The sequence below is a fragment of the Neoarius graeffei genome, chromosome 21 (genome assembly GCF_027579695.1).
Source record: "Neoarius graeffei isolate fNeoGra1 chromosome 21, fNeoGra1.pri, whole genome shotgun sequence".
Lineage (NCBI taxonomy): Eukaryota > Metazoa > Chordata > Actinopteri > Siluriformes > Ariidae > Neoarius > Neoarius graeffei.
The window spans coordinates 56,848,958-56,873,201 of record NC_083589.1 but is presented as its reverse complement, the minus strand read 5'-3'; the positions used below and the strand labels follow the sequence as shown (position 1 = coordinate 56,873,201).

Here is a 24,244-nt window from a genome sequence, read left to right as displayed (position 1 = left end):
CCATCAAGACCTCTTGCTTTAAAGTAGCAGAGGTGGACAAAGTACCCAACTTCATTACTGAAGTCAAAGTACAGATCCCACTGTTACTCCGATACAAGTGAAATGTTACTCCGATACAAGTGAAAGTTGTCCAGTAAATTTTTACTTAAGTTAAAGTACTGAAGTACTTGCTTTTAAAAATACTTAAGTATTAAAAGTACACTTTCTGTCAATGCATTGTTGTATTATTGACACAACACTTATAATACCTCATGCCTCTGAAGCAACCGACTGGATTATTTTGTGAATTCTCAAAATGAATTTATGCTTGGCATCATGGTGGTTTAACTTTAAGCTAGCTAGTCAGTGAAGCTCCACCTGACATGCTAGAAAACTCTTTTCAAACTCAAATTCATATTGGGTAGCTAACACTACTAGAAAAGAAAGATTTCTACATTGTTTATTTAGCAAGATTGTGCTAAAGCATATTTCTGAAAGGACTTCAGATAAGTTAACGTTATTCATGTTAGCGTAACTCCGTTTTTACATGCTAACAGTGTCCAACTTAACTAGCTATGTGTTAACATTAGCTGTGGACAAGGCTATGGCAACTTGGCGGGCAAATCCATAGAAAGTCATTTGACTAACCAGACTGTGTCGCTATTGCAATGTTATCGCTAGCTCTAAAAGCACAGACAACTTCATTACAAGCTTTCTCTTGGAATAAAACATTTATATACCTCAATATGCTTCTGCAGGTTGGACGGCGGGGTTTTTATAGGCTGTGATGTGGTTTGTTTTAGGCACACAAAGCAAACATTTAAAATGAAATGAATCTTTAATCCTTTCAGAAAACTGAAACATGGGGTCTAGGTATGGCCATGGGTGGGTTCATTCCCCAGAAGAACCATCTTCTTCCATTCTGCCATCTGATCGTATTCAAATAATGCTGCTGAGAAATCAATGAATTTAATTTTATACAGTCTATGGACGTGATGTGACCCTAGTGATTACTGATAGGCTGTCTCAGTGTCACCTGCGAAAAAACCAATCACGTTTTAGAAAAAAAGGGGGGGAAAATCCACTTTCAAAGCTGTTTCATAGTAACAGGTAACAATGACCTTGATAGAAATGTAGTGGAGTGAAAAGTACGATATTTGTCTTTCAAATATAGTGAAGTTCAAGTCATAAGTTTCCAAAAAATAATATTCAAGTAAAGTACAGATACTCAAAAAGTGTACTTAAGTACAATACTCAAGTAAACGTACTTCATTACTGTCCATCTCTGTAAAGTAGGCATATCAGACGCTCACTGGCCGTGCTGTGAAAATTGTCCATGCAGACGCTCATCTAAGTTTCCAAATCTGTCATTGCTTAACTCTTGAATATTTTCTCTTGTGAATACTATCATTAAAAAGCTTATAATCTCTAGCCTAGTAAACTAGACTAGTAAACTTTGGCCGAGTGGCCAAAAATATTTTTGCCTAGCGAGTGGGTCTAGCCTCGCACCATATAAACAAAAACACCCCGGGCATCAAATCGTGCCCGCCAATCACAACGCAAGGTTTTTGTTTGGATTCTTTGGGCGGGCTTTTGCAGGAGTGACGACAAAGCTGCGCGACGCTGGAGAAAGCACAACAGGAAAGATGGCTACGGGCTAGTGAACATCGCGCGTTTGACTCCGCTTTGGAATCAATTTTAGAAGAATTAGACTTGGAGTTTTCGTTGAAACATGAGCAGGAAGAGGCTCTCCGCTCGTTCCTTTTCAAGAAGGACGTTTTCGCTGTTTTGCCGACCGGCTATGGCAAAAGTCTGATCTACCAGCTGGCTCCGCTCGTAGCCAAAAGGATGGGGCTAGTTTGTGCAGTACGGAGAATTAATAAACAGCTTTGAAACATTACTTTTTGATTGTTTCTTATTTTCCCGTTATTTTAAATTTAAGGGAAATTATTTCACCAAACACCACTAAATAAAAACTCTCAAAAACAGTTTAAGCAAACCCTTGAAAAACACTTGGAAAAAAAATGAGTGTATGTGGTACAGACTCCAAACTTGTGGTCATTATCTCCAAACTTCTTAATATCTAGAACCTGTTTATTAATTAATACGCATTTTGAAAAATAATTTATTTCAAGGTCTCCCCCACTGCTTTCTGTCGCTCTGACTACGTCACAATCACTGTTGCGCTGATTGGTCAGAGCGTTGGCCTATACGCACAGAGACAGTTTGAAAGACAGCGGTTTGTTCCTCCTACCCCCTTCAGAAATGTCTACGGATCGAGGCCAGACTAAATATTCACATTTAGTCTGGCTTGCCAGGCTATATAATCTCTGCTTTCCAAAGAAATTCATCTGTTTAAGATCTGTTCAGTACTTTGGGAGTAACAGCAGGATGAAGTTGGTACAACAGAGTAAAAACTCTGCTCACGGGACATCAGGAAACTGCCGGTGATTTACTTTTTGAGTCACGGGAAAGTGATCAGGATCTTTCTCTCTCTCTCTTCTGATCGGTTTCCCACTGGATTACTCATGAATATCAATCCGATAACTTTTATAGGGATGTTCTCTCACTCTCACTGTTTCTGATGAAGGATTCAGCAAAATTTTCTGTCTGCTAGTTTTGGTGTTATGATTCACGGGAGACTATGAAGTGAGTTTTCATAGCTTTACCTACTTATTTTTTTCAAATCAAACTGATTCATGTAAATAAATAACTGTTTTAGAATATAACTGGAGTTGTTTTGATGAAAAATACTGTGATCTTAGTGGTCGGAATGAGATTTTTTTAAACCGGAAGTCAGAAACATGAGTGTCAATTTCAGTTCAGTTAACGTGAATTGTTTATTGGATGCGGATCAGACAGTTTTTCATGGTTCGCCTTGAAAGCTGTGAATATTAATCGAAATAAGAATCATTTATATTCTTTCATATAAACACAAGTAGGCCCTACTTTTGAGAAATACAAAGGCCTACAGAGCACAAAGAGGGGATTAGAAATAATCTTTTATTACTTTTTTATTTTGATAGAGAATGGGAGATGTGAATGATGTTCAATGTTTATTGATGCATATTTTATAATTAACATTGATCTCTCCTTCTTTGTGATGCAAAAATGAGAGTTAAGATCAGCTTTATATTGCACAAATAAAGCCATTTGGTGAAACTTTGAAGAAGAGAGTGTACTGGTTTAACATTTTTTACCTAATTAGCACAATTAATACTAATTAAATACTACTTTGCATAATTTGTTTTGACTAATTTTTCAAACTTTGTATTCAGTATACAACCATCTATGTGCCACCAATTTCCATGTAAATATATTGAAAAATAAAGTTATTAAGAAAAAATTTTTGATCTCATTGGTTAATGAGGCCCATTTTGGACCATGTGATCTTCATACAGAATATTATGGCAGTAATAAAAATTAAGCCGTTTTTTTTTCCATCTTTGATTTGTAATATATTAAGAACTGATAAATATATTTTCATTCTGTCAAAAGTATGTTGTTCTGCATTCAATTCTGAATTCAGTGAGAGCAGTTTCAAGTAATTTGGATTGAATTTGAATTTTCACCTGATATGCCTATTTAAAGTCCAAAGCTAAAACTGAGAGTAAGATCAAGACTGGAAACAATCCTGTGTGTCCTCTAGTGCATGCTGGGAAGTTTAGGGGTGTGGTGGGCGATGTGTCCTTGCCAGTGTGTTTTTGTGAACATTTTGGGGTCAGTTTCTATTCATTTGGGTATAAGTAAATTATTTTATTTAAATGCGAATGCGTTTTAATATACAAGGATAATTAACCTGAAGTATGCAAAACACCCAACTGCCAACCAGCTGGAGTTCAAAAGCAGCCGATTCTGCGGAAAAGCCACCAACCTGGCAACACTACGAATCTAAATCTATAACACTCAAACTGTCTTTTTGTGGCATTAAGCTCCCCTTGTTAAATAATGCTTTATTTTTTACTTCTCAAAGAACTGTCTGAGATCCCAAGACCATGTTGTTAAATTCCAGTATTAATACGAATACAGGGCGGCACGGTGGTGTAGTGATTAGCGCTGTCGCCTCACAGCAAGAAGGTCTGGGTTCGAGCCCCGTGGCCGGCGAGGGCCTTTCTGTGCGGAGTTTGCATGTTCTCCCCGTGTCCGCGTGGGTTTCCTCTGGGTGCTCCGGTTTCCCCCACAGTCCAAAGACATGCAGGTTAGGTTAACTGGTGACTCTAAATTGACCGTAGGTGTGAATGTGAGTGTGAATGGTTGTCTGTGTCTATGTGTCAGCCCTGTGATGACCTGGCGACTTGTCCAGGGTGTACCCCGCCTTTCGCCCGTAGTCAGCTGGGATAGGCTCCAGCTTGCCTGTGACCCTGTAGAACAGGATAAAGCGGCTAGAGATAATGAGAATACGAATACACAGAGATGAAAAAGTAGGATCAAAGCAGACAGACTTAGCCACATAAACACACACACACACACACACACAATTTTGGGCAGACCTTCAGAGCGGTGGATGCAGGTGTGTTGGTTGTCGCTAAGGAAGAAGCCCCCTGTGCACAGGCACTCGTAGCTGCCCATGGTGTTCACGCAGATCTGCTGGCATCCGCCGTTGTTGCCCCGACACTCGTCCACGTCTACCACACCAGACAGAAAGATAAACAGTCATTAACGTGCCCACACACACACACACACACACACACACATTGCTACTGTATTTTTTTTCTTCCCTGTAATCAAAAGCCCACACAGGTATTTGTGAAAGTGAATGCTTTTGTTTATTTGCGGTCCTCCTCTTTTTCCTCCTCATGATTTGATGTAGCTGGGAAACACAGCCAGTTAGACGCAGAACAGGAATGTTCCGGCATACATACAAGCATCTTCCCGACAGCCAAACAAATAAACCCAGTGGCCAGGAGACACACACACACACACACACACACATACTGTAGGTAGTTGGTCAGATGCTCAAACAGAGAGGTAGACAGACAGACGGGTCAGTTAGAGAGCAGACAGGCCTCGAGTCCTCACGGAAATGAGATCTAACACATCCTCTTCAGTGGAGTCCAGTCTTTAAAGCGTGTCTCAAGGCTGTTTAATGTTGTCGTGTAAGTGTGTGCATATTGGATAGGCAGTGCTATGTCTTTGACAGATCTGTAAATGGGTTGCTTGGCATGACGTTTTAACACGGGAAAACAGTAGCACACTTGAGTGAGTTTTATTTAGTAATGATACAACAACCTGCTACTTTGGACACTTGGGTCTGAAAGTTTTTTTAACCAGTTTTGTGACTTTGGATTGGCAAAGCATAATGTCCGCCATTTTCAGACTCGCCTGCGTCGGGAAACTTAAAGTTACAGTTTTACATCTGGCTGTTACAAAGCACTGAAACTAGAGACTCCTTCCAGAAACATTAAAGTCTCCTCACCAAAAACTTTACCGTATGAGCAGATATATGGTTCTTCTTTGTTAATGTTTATGATTTGGATGAGTTTATATTATATGCAGACGAGTGTTTTACAGGGAAATACACCCCTCGTATTTTTCATCCGAGCTCCATCCGGGACATGGACAACCAAAACCGTGACATAAATCTCTATATGTGACTCATAAGGAAATTGATGAATTGTTTTGATAAATTTGGGGACTTTTTGCTTGTGAATGTGTCAATATAATAAAAAGAAAATCGCACGTCGGCGTGAAGACATGAAGTTTATCTTCTTGTGTTGAAAAACTCTCATTTTTCATACAAAATACATCGCGGATTTGAGTGACATATTTAAATAATATTGGCTGGCGTTGAGTGGTATATCAGATATATTCCATTCAGCTAGCATGATACTGAATGAGTCGAAGACGAGTCGCTGAATGGAATATATCTGATAGACCACAAAAAAAAAGCCATTATTATTATTATTATTATTATTATGCATTCCTTTCGGGTGTTCAACGCGTCTTTCTCTTTCAAAATTCTTTCAAAATCTTCCGTATTTAATGAAGCAAACCTGGCAGCCATGTTTGTTTACAAACTGTCCCAGTTGCTCACTCGCTAGCGTGGAAATTTTATGTCTCTGACGTGTGACGTCATGTTGTCTTGACAACCATGCAATATCGTAAACCATATTCAACGCTCATTCTCCATTGGGTAGAGTGAAGTAATACACGTAGGATAAGCGATATGCTAACAATATTGCATGCTATCAAACCAAATTAATGAAACCCGCTAGAAGGGAATAGAACACGTTTTTATTCCATTGAAAAAGTGTCCTGTATGGATAACGATTCCCGATATTTCACTCTGATGACATCACTCCAAGTGTTTTCTCGCTGCCTTGATGACGCGTGTTGTCAAAATGGTGATCCGGTTCAAGACTAAAATTCTTTTGATCAAGTTGCGTTTTGTTTTTTGTGGATGTGTCCAAATAATATAAAAAACATTACATGGTGGTGTGAATATATGAAGTTTATCTTCTTGTGTTGAAAAATATATCACTTGTTTGCTTCGCTCAATATATCCATTCACCACTCGATGATAAACTTCATATCTTCATGCCACCATGTAATATCGTCTATATATGGAGTATCTGCCAGACAAATCCCTGTGAATGTGCTGGTACTACAGAAACCATTACATATTAGAATAGGTGCATTAATATAAATCTCTGATTTGCCTTCAAGCTGGAACTTCTGTCAAAGCTGCCGGTACAGAAAGTTATACTCCGGTATTTTTCAAATCTGAAAATTTGACAATGTATAATCATGGACATGGTGAAGTTTCCTGTTAGGAGACCTTATGGAAATAATCTCAGTATGTTTTCTGTTTTCTGATACAGGAAAAGTCTTCACGTTAAAGGACTTTGCACTTTTTGGTTTTTCAGTTCCATGATAAACTGCATTTTTTTTGGTCTTATTATCTTAAAGAGAGAGAAAACAAACAGAGGCTGGAGAGGGAATGAGTGTTTATAGCTGCTAGAATGAAAGCAGCAACAAGAACTAACTTGTCCCATGGAAGTTCCACAACATAAAAATGGATATATAACATCATTAATTAACAAGTATAAAAGTGTAATTGGCAAATTGTTCTGGTACAAGATCAATAAAACACATTATTGGAAAATAATTAACTTCAGGGTGGTAAACACACCAACGTTGATTATTTTCCTGTAACGCCACACCCCCATGGGTTTTATTCTTATTCAGTTAACACCTTATAAACAACCAGATTTGAGAATTCAATGAAATATGTTAAAATTCATCTACATGGATGTCATCTATAATGTTACTCTATTATTTGGCATAAAATCAAACTAAACAAACAGACGGAGGGGTGTGCCCAGAAAATGTGACCATCCCTGGTGTATTTACAGATCTCAGAGCATACAAAATTCATTAAGATCAAACAACCATGACGCCCAAAACATGAACCAGAACTGAAATGTGACAATGTAAGAGAGGACCAACCTCCATGACAAACTGTTTACAACAGGAACATCAACAAATGAGGAAATTTTGTTCCCTGAAGGAAGATCGACCCAAAACATCGATCAGAACTGAATTCACATGATAAATGAGAGAGAAGATACAATTCTAGTCAGAAGAAAATTCATTAAGTTGACCTAATTACTAATTTGTTCACAAAAAATTTGACAATACAGTGATCAAGTGTTGTGCAGAAGGTCTAGTTCTTTCAAACAAAACAATCAGAACTGAAATCCATTGAGAACTGACGGAGGAGATACGATTTAACTGAAAATAAACAGTGTTGTAAACAAATGTTTACAACCAGAAAATCAACAACCAACCAAGTTTTGTTCCTCAAGGGAAGATCTACCCAAAAGATTGGTCAGAACTGAAATCGGATGAGAAATGAGAGAAGAGATACAATTCTAGTGAGAGGCCTGGAAAATTCGTTAATTTGGCCTAATTAGTAACACGTTAGCAAAAATTTGACAAAACAACGACCAAGTTTTGTGTGGCGTGATGAGTTCTTTCAAGCAAAACAATCGAAACGGAAACCCGTGGAGAACTGATGGAGGAGATACGATTTAACTGAATTGTGGACGACGGATGCCACGCCATGGCAACAGCTCATCAACCTTATGACCAGATGAGCTAATGAAGATGTTCACGTCACAAAACTTATAACACAAGTCTGAGTTTAGCCCAATTCCACGACTCAAACACTATATCACTGATATTCCCTTACAAAAAAGTTTATTCAAGTGTGTTTCTACTTCTTTTAAACTAAAAATAAGAGAGTATGCTTTCAGTTTACTTTTTATTTACTTATCAGAGATATACTTAATAAAGTTATATATAAGTACTGTATACTTGGCTTATACTGAAAAGTACAGTTTGGTCCATAACTATTTGGACAGAGACAACATTTTTCTAATTTTGGTTCTGTACATAACCACAATGAATTTTGAACAAAACAATTCAGACGAGGGCGGCATGGTGGTGTAGTGGTTAGCGCTGTCGCCTCACAGCAAGAAGGTTCGGGTTCGAGCCCCGTGGCCGGCGAGGGCCTTTCTGTGTGGAGTTTGCATGTTCTCCCCGTGTCCGCGTGGGTTTCCTCTGGGTGCTCCGGTTTCCCCCACAGTCCAAAGACATGCAGGTTAGGTTAACTGGTGACTCTAAATTGACCGTAGGTGTGAATGTGAGTGTGAATGGTTGTCTGTGTCTATGTGTCAGCCCTGTGATGACCTGGCGACTTGTCCAGGGTGTACCCCGCTTTTTGCCCGTAGTCAGCTGGGATAGGCTCCAGCTTGCCTGCGACCCTGTAGAACAGGATAAAGCGGCTAGAGATAATGAGATGAAATGAGACAATTCAGATGCAGTTGAAGTTCAGACTTTCAGCTTTAATTCAGTGGGTTGAACAAAATGATTGCATAAAAATGTGAGGAACTACATTTTTCAGGGGCTCAAAAGTAATTGGACAAATTAAATAATTGTAAATAAAATGTTCATTTCTAATACTTGGTTGAAAACCCTTTGTTGGCAATGACTGCCTGAAGTCTTGAACTCATGGACATCACCAGACGCTGTGTTTCCTCCTTTTTAATGCTCTGCCAGGCCTTTACTGCAGCGGTTTTCAGTTGCTGTTTGTTTGTGGGCCTTTCTGTCTGAAGTTTAGTCTTTAACAAGTGAAATGCATGCTCAATTGGGTTGAGAGCAGGTGACTGACTTGGCCATTCAAGAATATTCCACTTCTTTGCTTTAATAAACTCCTGGGTTGCTTTGGCTTTATGTTTTGGGTCATTGTCCATCTGTATTATGAAATGCCGACCAATCAGTTTGGCTGCATTTGGCTGGATTTGAGCACACAGTATGTCTCTGAATACCTCAGAATTCATCCGGCTGCTTCTGTCCTGTGTCACATCATCAATAAACACTAGTGACCCAGTGCCACTGGCAGCCATGCATGCCCAAGCCATTACACTGCCTCCGCCGTGTTTTACAGATGATGTGGTATGCTTTGGATCATGAGCTGTACCATGCCTTCACCATACTTTTTTCTTTCCATCATTCTGGTAGAGGTTGATCTTGGTTTCATCTGTCCAAAGAATGTTCTTCCAGAACTGTGCTGGCTTTTTTAGATGTTTTTTAGCAAAGTCCAATCTAGCCTTTTTATTCTTGAGGCTTATGAGTGGCTTGCACCATGCAGTGAACCCTCTGTATTTACTTTCATGTAGTCTTCTCTTTATGGTAGATTTGGATATTGATACGCCTACCTCCTGGAGAGTGTTGTTCACTTGGTTGGCTGTTGTGAAAGGGTTTCTCTTCACCATGGAAATTATTCTGCGATCATCCACCACTGTTGTCTTCTGTGGGCGTCCAGGTCTTTTTGCATTGATGAGTTCACCAGTGCTTTCTTTCTTTCTTTCTTTCTTTCTTTCTTTCTTTCTTTCTTTCTTTCTTTCTTTCTTTCTTTCTTTCTCAGGATGTACCAAACTGTAGATTTTGCCACTCCTAATATTGTAGCAATTTCTCGGATGTTTTTTTTCTGTTTTCGCAGCTTAAGGATGGCTTGCTTCACCTGCATGGAGAGCTCCTTTGACCGCATGTTATCTTCACAGCAAAATCTTCCAAATGCAAGCACCACACCTCAAATCAACTCCAGACCTTTTATCTGCTTAATTGAGAATGACATAACGAAGAAATTGCCCGCACCTGCCCATGAAATAGCCTTTGAGTCAATTGTCCAATTACTTTTGGTCCCTTTAAAAACAGGGTGGCACATGTTAAGGAGCTGAAACTCCTAAACCCTTCATCCAATTTTAATGTGGATACCCTCAAATGAAAGCTGAAAGTCTGGACTTTATATCCATGTCCATTATATAACTATAACCTGAATATGCTTCAGTAAACAGGTAAAAAAAAAAAAATTGTGTCAGTGTCCAAATATATATGGACCTAACTGTATATAGAAAAGTCTAAGTACTGTATATTAAGCTGAAACTTAAACTTTTGATCAAGATATACTGAACAAAAGTGTAATAAAGTATTAAAATATTTGTGCCTTATGTTTGAGTGTACTTGCCCTGTAGTAAATTTTGCTTTTTAAAGAAAATGAATATGTTCTTAATCCTGAGTATCTGTTGTTATTTTGTGAATTCTTACCTTTATGACTTCATTGTAACTTAAAGTACAAAACACAAGTTGTCCACTAGTAGTGTGCATGAGGTAAGGGTTAGGGTTCAAAAACTAATAGTATACCTAGAAGGGGAATTGCAGTAAACTTCAAAACTAAAAAGTGGACTAGATGTATATAACCAGTAACTAATAGTATATTTCCAATATGCTGTAAAGTATACTTTTATAAACAAAAGAGTGGACTAGAAGTATAAAGCAAGTAAACCAATAGTATATTTCCAGTATACTACAAAGTATAATTATTTACAATTATACAAATTATACAAAGTATAATTGTTTACAATTATACTTTGTAGTATACAAAGGTTTTTTTTTTGTTTCTTTGTCTTATGAAGTTAATGAGAGAAAAAAAAAGATTAACTGTTGATAGCTGTCATAATATCAGTGATAATAGAAAGTAATTGGTTTCGGTGATGTACCAGTATAAATGGATAGAAAGTATCTTTAACAAGACCGTTAATGACAGCGTAGCTCACTCGGGCCCAGAAGGAACGATCTAAAGTGGGCCACCTTGCGCAATAAATGTTGTAAGCTATATACACTCTATACAAGCTATATATAGAAGCAATATCCACCCTAGGAATACTGACCTATTTGCCAAAAAGAATCGAAAACAGCGAGGAATTGACCGAAAAGAAGCAATTTTTGTTGAGCTGCTCAGTAAGGCTTAATTAGTCCATAACTTCATTAATAATTGTAATTAAGCAAATCTGGGTAGAAGTTATATACACCCTAGGTACCCCTACCTTCATGCCAGAAAGAATTAAAATCGGTGAAGAATTGAGGGAGAAGAAGCGATTTGTGTGGAAACTGCTCATTAGGGATTAATTACTCCATATCTTCATTATTAATTGCAATTATGCAAATCTGGGTTGAAGCTATATGCACCCCAGGGAGACCTACCTTCCTGCCAAAAAGAATAAAAGTAAGGGAAGAATTGAGAGAGAAGAAGCGATTTTCGTGAAATGCGAACAATACTGGATGGACAATGGACACCGCATGATGGTATAAACTCATCACCTGTTGGCCGGATGAGCTCATAATAAAACACTTCAGGACATACTGTGATAGGAAAACAATTAACTTTGGGGGTGGAAACATGAACTCTGACTCATTTTAGGCCACATCCATCACCCTCTTGTTGATGATTTTCCTATAGCAGCATGCTGGATGAATACTTGAAATGCTGAATAATACAAATTAGAATAAATATGGAGGTGATTATAGGAAATCACCAGCGCGCTGATTGGTCGAGACATTTGGACTATTTCTCAATAATCACCTCAAGCGACTCGGCAAAATGGTGGCCAATCGTTTCGTCACCATAAGTGAAGAAGAATTACAAACGATGAAAAAAAATGCTGTTCCTAAAAGCGCTAAAGATGCTATGAAGTTTGGTCTGAAACTATTCAAAGGTAAGGTGGAACTGTGATTTATTTTATCGATTTCAAAACAAAGTATTTTATGTGAGTCGGCATAGATAAGTGACACAAGTCTGTGCTGCGCCATTATTACATTTGTATGCCACTATATCACCTGTGTATTTATACTAAAACAATTATTCACCTCAGGCTCAGTGAATAATAGGTTATTATTATCCATACACGACACTTTTTCGATGGAATAAAAACATGTTCTATTCCCTTCTAGCAGGTTTCATTCATTTGGTTTGATAGCATGCAATGTTGTTAGCATATCGCTTATCCAACGTGTATTACGTCACTCTACCCAATGGAGAATGAGCGTTGAATATGGTTTACGATATTGCATGGTTGTCAAGACAACATGACATCACACGTCAGAGCTGATGCAAATATCCAATGAGAAACTTTTATGCTATGCATGAGCACAATCATTTATTTGTTCTCCGGGAAAGAGAAAGACGTGTTGAACACCAGAAGGCTACCAAAACTTCACTAGATATTCTTCACACATATCTACAAGAGAAAAACATACCAATGGACATCGAAAAACTGGAAAAGAGACAAACTTCCATGCTAGCGAGCAACTGTGACAATTCGTAAACAAACATGGCCGCCAGGTTTGCTTCGTTAGATGCGGAAGATTTTGAGAGAATTTTGGCTGCCAGGTCATTCTGTTGTGTGTAGCTGTTGATGTTGATTTTAAAAGTAACTGAGTAAATTACACAGGAAAATGAATCCTTAAGTCCGAGTGAAAAATACTGTAGCGAGCGTGCAGTGTGGAAGAAAAGTCTGGGGACAGAAATCTTAGTTTCTTGGTCATTAGCTTGTGCTACTTGCTCTCAATAGCACTGGTTTGACTGTTTTATTAGCATTCGTTAACACTACTGATGAACGCTACACTGGCTGGAAGGTGACTTCACTGCTGCACTGATGGCGCCGACTCACGGTTAATTGGTTTTTGAGTGTGCTGATATGAAGACAATGTATTAATAATAATAAATAATAATAATAATAATATCGGGCGGCACGGTGGTGTAGTGGTTAGCGCTGTCGCCTCACAGCAAGAAGGTCCTGGGTTCGAGCCCCGGGGCCGGCGAGGGCCTTTCTGTGTGGAGTTTGCATGTTCTCCCCGTGTCCGCGTGGGTTTCCTCCGGGTGCTCCGGTTTCCCCCACAGTCCAAAGACATGCAAGTTAGGTTAACTGGTGGCTCTAAATTGACCGTAGGTGTGAATGTGAGTGTGAATGGTTGTCTGTGTCTATGTGTCAGCCCTGTGATGACCTGGCGACTTGTCCAGGGTGTACCCCGCCTTTCGCCTGTAGTCAGCTGGGATAGGCTCCAGCTTGCCTGCGACCCTGTAGAAGGATAAAGCGGCTACAGATAATGAGATGAGATGAGAATAATAATATCGGCTGGCTTTATTTTGTGGTATATCACATATATTCCATTCAGCTACTCGTCTTCGACTTATTCAATATCATGCTCGCTGAATGGAATATATCTGATATATCACGAAAAAAATCAGCCAATATTATTTAAATAATAACCTCAACTTCGTCTCAGTTATTATTCACTGATATTCACTGAGCCTGAGGCGGATAATTAACGTAATAATTAACTGTTAGGCCGACTACTGTGTTAAGTATAAATTAATCTTCTTTGTGACACTATTTATTTTATCTTATGTAAATATACACAAACTTTTGCACTCACACAAATATTGTTGAGTGTTTGTATGCAAGTGAATCTGTGTCTACTTAAGCAAGCGTGCTATAAGCCCCTTTCTTTTAAGAGTGCACTGAAAGGCAATGAGTTTTATGAGCTCTCTAGTGTTGGAGCTGCTCTTTATTTGTGTGTGTAAAGTGCTTTATGGCTGTTAGCACCTCCGCTACAGCAGCATAACCGCTACTGCAGGCGAACAGAGCGACACCAGAGCCAGACTCACCGCCCAATATGAGCTTCTACAGCCGGGATTATGGTGCTAATGCTTTGTTCTGAAGACAGATAATGGACAGACACTGGATTCCCGTATGCCGTCGCACAGCAGCAGATGGGGTGAGCGCCATTGCTGTTGGTCACGGTATCATCCGTCTCACTGGCATTCTCTCAAACCCACACGGATACACAAACGCTCATAAAAAGAGTAATACGCAAACACTCGCGCACACACACAGGCTCCTAATTTGGTCACAGGGGTTTATTATATGGCCCTTGGTTTTTACCTGGAGACATGACTCTTATTTTAGGCTCAGTAGGGGCGGCTTGTTAATGCAGCCGAGACAGCAAGGCCTTTACTGTCCGAGCAAGTGGTGGAATGGAGTTGGAAAAAGGAGAGAAGGCCTATCTTTATGCTGCTTTTCCCAGAGGTATCCCTGTCTCTCTCACAGCCAAGCACATCTCATGTGTTGTATTTGAAATAAGATCTCATTCAAAACATGGTGCCAGTGCATATCATATTGCATCAATCCAGGGAAATATAAATTGCCACTTCTTAAATGCAGAGAAACCGAAATGAGATGGAGTATAAAAAGCATTTCCGAACATGTGAGTGGTGAGGAGCTGTACTGTGTGGCCTCGGCTCATGCAGCTCTTGCTGACTAATGCATGAATGAAAATGGATTGTTCATGTGACAGACAGCAATTTTGCTTGTTCTCAAAAAAAAAAAATTTCAGCTGTCATCTTTTAATTAAGGCTCATCTCATCTCATTATCTCTAGCCGCTTTATCCTGTTCTACAGGGTCGCAGGCAAGCTGGAGCCTATCCCAGCTGACTACGGGCGAAAGGCGGGGTACACCCTGGACAAGTCGCCAGGTCATCACAGGGCTGACAGACACAGACAACCATTCACACCTACAGTCAATTTAGAGTCACCAGTTAACCTAACCTGCATGTCTTTGGACTGTGGGGGAAACCGGAGCACCCGGAGGAAACCCACGCGGACACGGGGAGAACATGCAAACTCCGCACAGAAAGGCCCTCGCCGGCCACAGGGCTCGAACCCGGACCTTCTTGCTGTGAGGCGACAGCGCTAACCACTACACCACCGTGCCGCCCTTAATTAAGGCTCATGCTGCCAAAAATTGAAACATCTGGTGTCTCAGACAGTAAGTTTAAACTAGACTGATTTTGCTTTGTTTGATTACACTTGTGTAAACTCTAATTTGGAAAAGACATCAGGGACGACGTGACACAACAAGAGAGAATGCAAACGATGCTCAGGGAACACATGGCCAAGAAATAAACCAATTTAAAAAGTTTGATGTCTGAAATGGTTCCTTCCTTACTTCCTATTCTCTATGAACCGCAAAGTGAGTTATGGGTATTTTCTACCCTATAGGGTAAACAATTTGGATGCTAATCTATTGATTGTGAACTATACACTCACCGGCCACTTTATTAGATATACCCATACACCTGCCGCCTGTTTTATGCAGCTCTCTAATCAGCCGATCCCTTGCCAGCAGCATGATGCATCAAATCATGCAGAAACAAATCAAGAGCTTCAGTTAATGTTCACTTCTTCAAACATCAGAATGGGTTGGTTTGAGCCAGATGGACTGGTTTATTTGAGTATTTCAGAAACTGCTGATCTCCTGGGGTTTTCACACACAACAGTCTCTAGAATGGCGCGAAAAACAAAAAACGCTGAATGAGTGACAGTTCTGTGGATGGAAACAAACGCCTTGATGGTAAGAGACAGAGGAAAATGAACAGATTGGTTTGAGCTGCCAGGAAGGCTGTAGTCAACTCAAGTCAAGTCAAGTTTATTTGTATAGCGCTTTAACAACAGACGTTGTCGCAAAGCAGTTTTACAGAAAATTTAAATTAATTAAAGACTTTAAACATGAGCTAATTTTATCCCTAATCTATCCCCAATGAGCAAGCCTGTGGTGACGATGGCAAGGAAAATCTCCCTCAGATGAGATGAGGAAGAAATATCGAGAGGAACCAGACTCAAAAGGGAACCCATCCTCATCTGGATGATAGCAGATAGCGTGATTATAAATAACTTGCTTCTATAACTGTGTCCTATATACAGTAGTCACAAAGTATAACTGTGTAACCAGGAAATTCATTGTAGTTTTAACATGACTTCTGTTTTGTTGAAGTTATCAACTATTCATTGATGGAAGCTTGAGTGCAAAACTCTTTAGATAACTGCAGTCCTAAAGTTATCATGGTGATTGTACAGTGGTGCTTGAAAGTTTGTGAACCCTTTAGAATTTTCTATATTTCTGCATAAATATGACCTAAAACATCATCAGATTTTCACACAAGTCCTAAAAGTAGATAAAGAGAACCCAGTTAAACAAATGAGACAAAAATATTATACTTGGTCATTTATTTATTGAGGAAAATGATCCAGTATTACATATCTGTGAGTGGCAAAAGTATGTGAACCTCTAGGATTAGCAGTTAATTTGAAGGATGAAATTAGAGTCAGGTGTTTTCAATCAATGGGATGACAAATCAGGTGTGAGTGGGCACCCTGTTTTATTTAAAGAACAGGGATCTATCAAAGTCTGATCTTCACAACACATGTTTGTGGAAGTGTATCATGGCACAAACAAAGGAGATTTCTGAGGACCTCAGAAAAAGCGTTGTTGATGCTCATCAGGCTGGAAAAGGTTACAAAACCATCTCTAAAGAGTTTGGACTCCACCAGTCCACAGTCAGACAGATTGTGTACAAATGGAGGAAATTCAAGACCATTGTTACCCTGCCCAGGAGTGGTCGACCAACAAAGATCACTCCAAGAGTAAGGCGTGTAATAGTCGGCGAGGTCACAAAGGACCCCAGGGTAACTTCTAAGCAACTGAAGGCCTCTCTCACATTGGCTAATATTAATGTTCATGAGTCCACCATCAGGAGAACACTGAACAACAATGGTGTGCTTGGCAGGGTTGCAAGGAGAAAGCCACTGCTCTCCAAAAGAACATTGCTGCTCATCTGCAGTTTGCTAAAGATCATGTGGACAAGCCAGAAGGCTATTGGAAAAATTTTTGTGGACGGATGAGACCAAAATAAAACTTTTTGGTTTAAATGAGAAGCGTTATGTTTGGAGAAAGGAAAAGACTGCATTCCAGCATAAGAACCTTATCCCATCTGTGAAACATGGTGGTGGTAGTATCATGGTTTGGGCCTGTTTTGCTTCATCTGGGCCAGGACGGCTTGCCATCATTGATGGAACAATGAATTCTGAATTATACCAGCGAATTCTGAAGGAAAATGTCAGGACATCTGTCCATGAACTGAATCTCAAGAGAAGGTGGGTCATGCAGTAAGACAATAACCCTAAGCACACAAGTCATTCTACCAAAGAATGGTTAAAGAAGAATAAAGTTAATGTTTTAGAATGGCCAAGTCAAAGTCCTGACCTTAATCCAATGGAAATGTTGTGGAAGGACCTGAAGCAAACAGTTCACGTGAGGAAACCCACCAACATCCCAGAGTTGAAGCTGTTCTGTACGGAGGAATGGGCTAAAATTCCTCCAAGCCGGTGTGCAGGACTGATCAACAGTTACCGGAAATGTTTAGTTGCAGTTATTGCTGCACAAGGGGGTCACACCAGATACTGAAACCAAGGTTCACATACTTTTGCTACTCACAGATATGTAATATTGGATCATTTTCCTCAATAAATAAATGACCAAGTATAATATTTTTGTCTCATTTGTTTAACTGGGTTCTCTTTATCTACTTTTAGGACTTGTGTGAAAATCTGATGATGTTTTAGTTTATATTTATGCAGAAATATAGAAAATTCTAAAGGGTTCACAAACTTTCAAGCACCACTGTAGTCTTCAGCCAGAGACACATTACTGTAAGTGCACCTTCCAAGTATCTTCCAAGTGCGACTTTCGACTGTCTATATGGGGCCGTCCTCCACAGGAGTGATGTGATGAAATTCCAGCCAAACGTAGGGCATCAGGATGGATCAGGCAGGTCCGAGGAGCAGAAGAGGTCAGCATTTCTGGTGTATCAGGATCGACATGTACCTCTCCATATATATAATCAACTCATAGCAACTCTTTACAACTGTGGTGAGCAGAAAAGCATCTCAGCATGCCACAGCAGAAGACCACACTGGGCTCCACTCCTGCCAGCCAAGAACAGAAATCTTATAATCAAGAACAAGTTACTATTGAAGTGGCCCGTGAGTGTATAGTGAACAGGCTACAGCTGTTCATATGCTATCTACATGAAAATCTCAAATTTAATCAACAGCTCATCAATGAAACTATTTGGGTTCAACAATGCATTATCACAAGGTCTTGTCACTGGAATAATAAGAATGATGTGGTATTACTATTACACAAACAGATTTAAAGACAAATAAGCAGCTGCATTCATTATTTAGAATTTTTTAAAGTGTTTCAAGTACATAATGTGGTACTGGCTTCATGCTGTGTTGCCTCCAAATATCAGATATAAACAGAAAAGTTGTAACCTTTTCATTCCAAAAATCCCCCACTAAATTTATAGTTCTGTAAATGTGAAACTATAATGAGAGCTCAGAACATTTCCTCTACTTTAGTATCACTTCCTGGTTACTTCCAGGTTCTGGACCATTTAAACACCTTATGTTTGTTAGCTCACTGTAACGTCTTGCTATTCCTAGCATCTGTGGAATTTCTGAGCTTTTTGTTACTTCTGACTGCCTTATTGTGTTTTAGACCTTTGCCTTGGTTTTGGATTAGTCTTTGGAATACACTTTGGCCTTACCTATTGATTGATAAACTTTATTGTCTTTTGTAAATATACACTCATTCTGAATTTGATGCCTGCAACATGTTCCAAAGTTGTGTCATTCTAAAAAAGGGGCAACAAAAGACTGGGAAAGTTGTGGAATGTTCAAAAACACCTGATTGGAATATTCCACAGGTAAATAGGTTAACTGGTAGTAAGTGGAAAGGCTCAGTTGTTCACAAGCAAGGTTCATCACTTTGTGGAAAAACTGCATGGGCAAATATTCCAGCAGTTTCAAACAACATTTTGCAATGTACAATTGCAAGGATTTTAGGGATTTCATCATCAACAATCCATAATATCATCAAACGATTCAGAGAATCTGGAAAATCTCTGCAAGTAAGGGTCAAGGACGAAAACCAACACTGAACGACCGTGACCTTTGATCCCTCAGGTGGCACTACATTAAAAACCGACATGATTGTACAGAAGACTTTACTACATGGGCTCAGGAACACTTCAGAAAACTGCTGTCAGTAAACACAGTTTGTCGCTGCTTCTACCATGCATAGTGAAAGCCGTATATCAACAACATCCAGAAACATCTCTGAATTCTCTGGGTCTGAGCTCATCTGAGATGGACTGATACGAAGTGGAAAACTGTGCTCTGGTCTGATGAGTCCACATTTCAAATTGTTTTTGGAAATCATGGATGTTGTGTCCTCTAGGCTAAAGAGGAAAAGGACCGTCCAGATTGTCTCCAGCACAAAGTTTAAAAAGCCAGCATCTGTGATGAAAGGTACATACAGGTTTTGGAGCAACATATGCTGCCATCCAGATGACATCATTTTCAGGGAAGTCCCTGCTTATTTCATTGAGACAACGCCAAGCCACATTCTGCGCATGCTACAACAGTGTGGCTTTGTCGTAAAAGAGTGCAGGTGCTAAACTGGCCTGCCTGCCTCTTCTTGAAAATGTATGGCACATTATGAAGTGCAAAAAAATGACAATGGAGACCCTGGCTGTTTGAGCAACTGAAATCGTATATCAAACAAGCATGGGACAGAATTTCATGTTCAAGATTTCAATAATTAGTGTCCTCAGTTCCCAAATGTTTACTGAGTGTTGTTGTTGTTAAAAGAAAAGGTGATGTAATACAGTGGTAAACATGCCCGTCGCAATGTTTTTGGAGCATGTTGTAGGAATCAAATTGAATGAGTTTATATTATAAATAAAATAACCTCAATGAGGCTGTAGCTCATACTGACCAAGGCGCCCATAAAATCGTAAATATGACAGGTGGCGCCACCATTTTGGCAACTTTTATGCACACCCACCTGGGGAACATTGTATATGAGTTTGATCAAAATCCAGTCCATCCTGTAAGAGGAGGAGCGATTTTTGTAAATTGTAGATGGATGACGGACAGACGACGGACGACATGTGATCACATAACAGAGGTGGCCAAAGTACCCAACTTCATTACTTAATTCAAAGTACAGATCCCGCTGGTTAAATGTGACTCCGATACAAGTGAAAGTTGTCCAGTCAAATTTTTACTGAAGTTAAAGTACTGAAATACTTGCTTTTAAAAATACTTAAGTATTAAAAGTACATTTTCTGTCAACGCATTGTTGTATTATTTCCACAATGCTTACAAAACCTAACGCCGTTACCAAAGACAGAAATGTGAATTCACAAAATGAGCGCATGCTGTGCCATCATGGTGGTTCAACTTTAAGCTAGGTAGTCAGTGAAGCTCTACCTGACATGCTAGAAAACTCTTTTCAAACTCAAAATCATACTAGAAAAGAAAGATTTATACATTTTGTTTATTTGGCAAGATTTCGCTAAAACGTTTCTCTGAAAGGACTTCAGATAAGTTAACATTATTCATGTTAGCATAACTCCATTTTTACATGCTAACTAACAGTGTCCAAGTTAACTAGCTGTGTGTTAACGTTAGCCGTGGACAAGGCTACGGCAACTTGGCGGGTAAATCCATGGAAAGTCATTTGACTAACCAGACTGCATAGCTACGTTTGCAATGTTATCGCTAGCTCTAAAAGCACAGACAACTTCGTTGCAAGTTTTCTCTTGGAATAAAATGTTTACAGACCTCAATATGCTTCTGCAGGTCGGATGGCGAATTTTTGTAGGCCGTGATGTGGTTTGTTTTCGGCAAACAAAGCAAACATTTAAAACAAAACGTATCTTTAATCCTTTCTGAAAACTGAAACATGGGTTCTAGGTAAAGCCATGAGTGCGTGCATTCTCCAGAAGAACCGCCTCCTTTCATTCCGCCATTAACTGATCGTGTTCAAATAATGCTGCTGAGAAATCACTGATCTTGATTTTATACAGTCTATGGACGTGATGTGACTCTGGTGATTAGTGATCGGCTGTCTCAGTGTCACCTGCGAAAAAACCAATCACATTTTAGAAAAGAAAAGAAAAAACATCCACTTTCAAAGCTGCTTCATAGTAACGAGAAACGAGGACCTTGATAGAAATGTAGTGGAGTGAAAAGTACGATATTTGTCTTTCAAATGTAGTGAAGTTAAAGTCATAAGTTTCAAAAAAAATTATACTCAAGTAAAGTACAGATACTCAAAAAGTGTACTTAAGTACAGAACTCAAGTAAACGTACTTCATTACTGTCCACCTCTGTCACATAAGCTCATCCGGCTTGGCCTGCGGACAGATGAACTAACAACAATAAAGTTCATCAGTTTGAACATAAAATATCTTGGCTTTGTTTTGTATTCAATTGAATATCGGTTGAAAATGATTTGCAAATCATTATATTCTATTTTTATTTACATTTTAGACAGCACCCCAGCTTTTTTATTAACTAGTTTATAAATTGACGGCGGCACGGTGGTGTAGTGGTTAGCGCCGTTGCCTCACAGCAAGAAGGTCCGGGTTCGAGCCCCGTGGCCGGCGAGGGCCTTTCTGTGCGGAGTTTGCATGCTCTCCCCGTGTCCGCGTGGGTTTCCTCCGGGTGCTCCGGTTTCCCCCACAGTCCAAAGACATGCAGGTTAGGTTAACTGGTGACTCTAAATTGACCGTAGGTGTGAATGTGAGTGTGAATGGTTGTCTGTGTCTATGTGTCAGCCCTGTGATGACCTGGCGACTTGTCCAGGGTGTACCCCGCCTTTCGCCCGTGGTCAGCTGGGATAGGCTCCAGCTTGCCTGCGACCCTGCAGAACAGAATAAAGCGGCTACAGATAATGAGATGAGATGAGTTTATAAATTGTGTACCTTTTCAAGTACAGAATACCCATAATGCATTTTGCTGTTTGGAAGGAATCTCTCTCTCGGGCTCTTTTTTTTTTTTACAAAACAATAAACTCAGATCGGTCATTTATTATCCTTTCTTTTTCCTTTATGACTGAAGTAAATGAGTTGAAAAGATGAAAAAAGAGGTTAAAGATAAACAGACAGGCAGATAAAAAGATAAGCCACAGCAGCAGCGCAGACATTAATTAAAACAACCAAATGATCCACACACTGAGTCCAGCTGCAGGAGCAGGCAGGGAAAATAAATACAAATCGAAATGAAAAAAGACGGGGAGGAACTGCACAGATTACCCTTTAATCAGCCTCCCCCCATTAGCCAATCTTAAATCAATTAGAGTTTAAACTTGTTGACATGTGGCATCTGGGAGTCTGTGAAACGACTTCCGACATGAGCTCCAACACACAGAGAGGCTGTTTCACCCCGTGTGTGCTCTGAACCTCTGCTCTGTGTGTGTGTGTGTGTGTGTGTGTGTGTGTGTGTGTGTCGTTCTCAGTTAAAACAAACACATTGCTAAGCGAGGACATTTCTAAGCAAAGCTGAACACACACCCAGTTACTCCACAAAAATATTCACCATGGTGAATTCAACGATGGCTGTTGCAACTCTTTTAAAACTAACGTTACTTGGTCATTTTTGAGCTAACGCAACACTAACAGGAGTCCAATTGATGCCACTGGAGTCCATTTATGGTGGTCAGTCAACTTCTGGTTACTGCTGTCTCCCAGCGTTCAGTGGAAATGGTGACATCATCTGTCTGACATCAGAGGAGAGTGATGTGAACGTGTGATGTGCTAGATGACTGAAGGAAGGAGAAAAAGACGGAGAAGCAAAGCAGGGAGACGTATCGAAAAGTCACTGAAAATTTGTCACTGGTAACTGGTGATCTAAATCCTCTAGTGGTTCTTGTGATTTTTACTTTGTTGTAGCGGTGAAAATAATAAACTCACACAAGTATGCAGGAATATATCTTAATGAAATTTATTGTTAAATTATTACATTTATTATGTATTTTAAATCAATTATATTTATTATTGATTTCTTATAGTTATTAGCATGTTTGTCTGGACAGTTGAGTTGACTCAAAAAAACAAGTAACATGATGATGATGATGATGATGATGATGATTTGGACCTAATAAGTTCTGTAGAAAATACAGAAATAAAAAGTAATTTTAATTCTTATAATAAAAATATTGCAGATATTTTGTTAAAGGAATGTAAAAAGTATGGTTTAAGGAGCTGTGAACCTCTGAACAAAACAAGGGAAATTTCACAGATAGAATATTTAGTTAAAGGAATGCAAACAGTATGAGAACCCCAGCTCCAAGTAACCCGAAACCCAAAAATGTCATCTTAAATCATCATCTTCAACAGCAAATTCTGATTATATAGCCTACTAGACTGGTATTCAGGTCAAATTGTTATTTTAATATTTTATAATATCGTTTTAGTATTTTTCAATTTAAAAAGAATATAAAATATTTCAATAATTAGATCAAAGTTCAATATGAGCTCAACTCTAGTAATAATAACACGAAATGCCTTCTTCAGGTTTGGCAACTGTTAGCCACAGAACCTGCATACTAACTAGTTTTCCTACCCATAAAACCTGCAGACTGACTAGCTATCCTCGCCACAAAACCTGTATACTAATTAGCTAGCCTCGCCACAAAACCTGTATACGAACTAGCTAGCCTCACCACAAAACCTATATACTAACTAGCTATCCTCGCCACAAAACCTGTATACTAACTACCTATCCTCGCCACAAAACCTGTATACTAACCAGCTATCCTCGCCACAAAACCTGTATACTAACTAGCTAACCTCGCCACAAAAGCTATATACTAACTAACTATCCTCGCCACAAAACCTGTATACTAACTAGCTATCCTCGACACAAAACCTGTATACTAACTAGCTACCCTCGCCACAAAACCTGTATACTAACTAGCTAACCTCGCCACAAAACCTATATACTAACTAGCTATCCTCGCCACAAAACCTGTATACTAATTAGCTATCCTCGCCACAAAACCTGTATACTAACTAGCTAACCTCGCCACAAAACCTATATACTAACTAGCTATCCTCGCCACAAAACCTGTATACTAACTAGCTACCCTTGCCACAAAACCTGTATACTAACTAGCTATCCTCGCCACAAAACCTATATACTAACTAGCTATCCTCGCCACTAAACCT

General features: G+C 39.4%; 1 protein-coding gene across 2 annotated transcripts in view; it reads right to left on the bottom strand.

Annotated features, from left to right (window-relative positions):
• Positions 1-24,244, bottom strand: part of scube1 (signal peptide, CUB domain, EGF-like 1) — a 217,979-nt gene that overhangs the window by 158,643 nt on the left and 35,092 nt on the right. For both annotated transcript variants that reach the window (XM_060903404.1, XM_060903403.1), the window contains exon 4: positions 4,470-4,604. In XM_060903404.1, the coding sequence (XP_060759387.1) occupies positions 4,470-4,604 (135 nt within the window). The remainder of the gene's footprint in view (positions 1-4,469; positions 4,605-24,244) is intronic.